This window comes from Echinococcus granulosus, assembly GCF_000524195.1.
Source record: "Echinococcus granulosus chromosome Unknown EG_S00071, whole genome shotgun sequence".
In the NCBI taxonomy this organism is placed as follows: Eukaryota; Metazoa; Platyhelminthes; class Cestoda; order Cyclophyllidea; family Taeniidae; genus Echinococcus; species Echinococcus granulosus.
This window is the reverse complement of record NW_020170451.1, coordinates 20,379-23,675: the sequence shown is the minus strand read 5'-3', so window position 1 is coordinate 23,675 and position 3,297 is coordinate 20,379. Positions and strand designations below refer to the sequence as shown.

Genomic DNA, 3,297 nt, shown 5'->3' with positions numbered 1-3,297 from the left:
ATTTGTCATTGTGATGCACTTAAGAATTCCTACTCAAAATTTGATGGTTGGAATGCTCTGTCTTCATTATAACACAGAAGGCTATTGAATCTTACATTTACATGGTCCTAAGTAGTACTATGTGTTTTGATGGCCGAGTTGCTCCAAATCATTGCTCATTTATGTGGTAAACCATTTAGCATGAACTACATTTGTGGGGCGGGAGATGCTTAAGTAATGAAGGCAAGTGTAAACCATATTCGGATTTGCGGAGCCTACGACTAACTAATATTAAGTTACAGGAGTCGTGATGTTGGGCCTAAAAATTGGCCCTTTGGAGGACGGTGAAGGCTTTTAAGTGGGGACTTATTGGTTCGGTAAACGAGTTTGGCTCAAAATATGTGAAAACTACCCATAAATATAAGAATAAAAGCCTAGTTATACTGATAAGGTAAAACCAGTTGACTCAATTGCACTTACAGTAAAATATTTATAATACTGATAAAAATTTTATTTGATGAGGCCAGATACGAAGGCGTCTTATCTCAACATAACGACTACTGTGAGGCTTGAGCCTAGAAGAGATAACAATATTAATGACACATGATAAATTCAGTTGATTATTGACTACCTTCGCTAAAAGGTCTTTCAAGCTCAACTAGATTTAGCCTGTGGAATAAAAAATCAAAAAACAAGAAACGAGATTTTGTGAATTATTTTGTCTCAATTAGGGAGGACATGAAGTTCGTCACTAAACTTCTAAAGTAGTTACCATAATGCGCTCAGTATTAGTAATTGTATGTTATGTAGTGCATAACATTGCGTAACGAATTGTATTCGGCAAAAAACAAAAAGATATTAAAATAAATAACTCACACTATTCTGCCTCAAACTTCCACTAAATGCAACATATGATTGTGCTATTTTGCAGATTTTTAGTTCAGAAATCAAAACCGCTTGCATCATATAACACTTTGACTCTGTTTAACTCTAGGGTTTGGTGAAGAGCTACTTAGGGCTCCGCGATTGAGTCTCTGCCAGTAACCCTCAAGTTTTTCTGTTGGTAAGCCATACATATTCTACCTGGCAGTTAAGTCTTCTTTCCTTTTTAGGAAAATCCCGGTGTGCTGCAATTATACCGAGTTGAGGGTACAGACATTGTCTAGTCAAAGTAAAAACCATTTTTTTTTGAATATTACATTGAAGCAAAAAGCAAATGAGCTTTTTTATTTAGTAAACGAACGATTGGAAGATGCAAAGTTAGTACGGGTAAATTGCCGGCAAACTACACAACTTGTGTCGGTAATCAGTGCAACAGAGACTACTTCATTAAAAAAATAAAAACAATCATTTTTTCCATGCAATATTTTCGCACAGACAAAAGTATTGATGCATACTAGAGGCAATGATTCAAGAAATCTAAGACTCACATAACTGTAACTGCAAAATAGCCTATTTTGTATTGTTGATTGGTGAAGCTGTCACACATCGATGCAATTTTTCATCTGCCTCCCTGAAAGGTTCAAATTACACCTCGAAGGGAAACGATCACGCACAATAAACAATTTTCTTACGTAGTTGTTTAGAGGGGTCGCAGAAACTAATCAACAAATGGTTACACAAACAGGCTTAGCATAAAAGGAAGAAAGGTTTGGAAGAGTGATTAACATTTCTAAACCAGTTTATCATTTTTCTTTAACTTACAGATCTTTCTAAACTACACTAGGCACACAGGAACCCGAATCTATTTGAAAGATAGAGGAAGTAGAAAGTATCCAGCATTCGATCTTAATGTTTTCGTTTAGTATTTTGTAGAATTGAAGCGTTTTTGGGGGAAACGTGACTTGCATAGAAAATTTATAGTACCTAATTGCATACAATTTTTTGCAGCTTTGAACTACAGGTGATGACAGAGGGAGCCACTCGACCCACCTACCAATATAAACGAGGCTCTTGGTGAAATACTTAACCATTCTTGGTCAGTGAACCCAAAATTTTTTTACGAGGCATGAGTAAGGAATAAACAAGGCCTATAATTATCTTTTTTGATGACAAAGGTAGATAATGATAGAGTTCACATTTTAGAGTGAGATTAGTTTAGAGATTTGGAGAGGTGGCTTAAATAGTTGTCGTTTCCAGTCACATATCTTTTCCCTAAAAAATACCATTTTTGAACAGAGCATTAAGATTACTTCGGATTTCTCACAGAATGGCAAGATTTGGCTAATTTTGAAATAGTAAAAACACTGGTAGAATCGAGTACTTAAAAACACCACAATATGAATAAAGTCGCATGCCTCGTACTTGTAAATTGAATGTATATTGGAGACCCAGAAAAATAGTAGAAAGTAATTTGATGATCGACGTAAATCACAAGAGACCTTAATTTGTCAGCATGCCTCCATTCTGCATAAATGAACTATGATTTAGATTCATGATTGACATACCATAAAATTTATAGTATAAAACTGTCATGAGCCCCAAGCAGTCCGATTTTTGAATTTATCCTGGAATTACGCCCTTCACTGTTCTAGATGACTTAGCAAAAACACGATCCTTAACAAATTCTGGTAAATGTAATCTAAAACTAGCATTGGGTCTAATTGATTTTCCGCAGTTAAATTTAACCATTTGTGTGAATTTGTATTAGACTATGTCACATATGTTTAAACTCATGTTCCTGAAAATTAGTAGGTTGAAACCACTCACGACAATACAATGAGCTGGACATGGGTTAAACGGTGTATTGATCCATGCCACAGGCGCGTTGTAATGCAAGGAGGTAATCGATATCATCTGCTTTTACTGCGCATGTGACAGTGCAGGGTACACCTTACAAGTACCACAGATCTTCTTAGAAAACATCACACTAATTATTGTCTCTGCCTCAGGGCTTGGAATTTCAAATCTAATTAGATGTCATTTTGAAAATCATCGCCATAGTTAACGTTCCGATTATTGGCGGATATTGCCCGCACTTTTTTGGCATAGATTACAACCACACGCAACAAGCTTAGGTAGCCACTGCTATTTAACCCCCTATACTATTGGCTGGCAGAGTAGTGTGCTCACGCACAGAGAAATTTAATATATAGTGCTACACGTCATTTTGTATCGTCAAAGTAGCGATTTGCAATATACAAAAAGCGAACTGAATAATGCCTTCACGTAGAGCGCCAAGAGCTGGTAGGAATTCACTTCTTCCTTTCTTACCTTTTTCCTTAATAATTCATACTTTCTGTGTCTCACAAATGAAAAGTTTGCTCTGAGGAATGAATAAACTTAACCTGCCCCGTTCCTTTTAGCTAACCCCAAGGC

General features: G+C 36.2%; 1 protein-coding gene across 1 annotated transcript in view; it reads right to left on the bottom strand. All coding sequences in view use genetic code 11, as the record gives it.

The window, feature by feature from the left end:
* Positions 1 to 3,297, bottom strand: part of EGR_07148 (hypothetical protein) — a gene marked incomplete at both ends in the record, with an annotated part of 11,108 nt that overhangs the window by 577 nt on the left and 7,234 nt on the right. The window contains 4 exons of the mRNA XM_024496397.1: positions 1,063 to 1,200; positions 2,186 to 2,241; positions 2,284 to 2,398; positions 3,193 to 3,244. Of these exons, the coding sequence (XP_024349152.1) occupies positions 1,063 to 1,200; positions 2,186 to 2,241; positions 2,284 to 2,398; positions 3,193 to 3,244 (361 nt within the window). The remainder of the gene's footprint in view (positions 1 to 1,062; positions 1,201 to 2,185; positions 2,242 to 2,283; positions 2,399 to 3,192; positions 3,245 to 3,297) is intronic.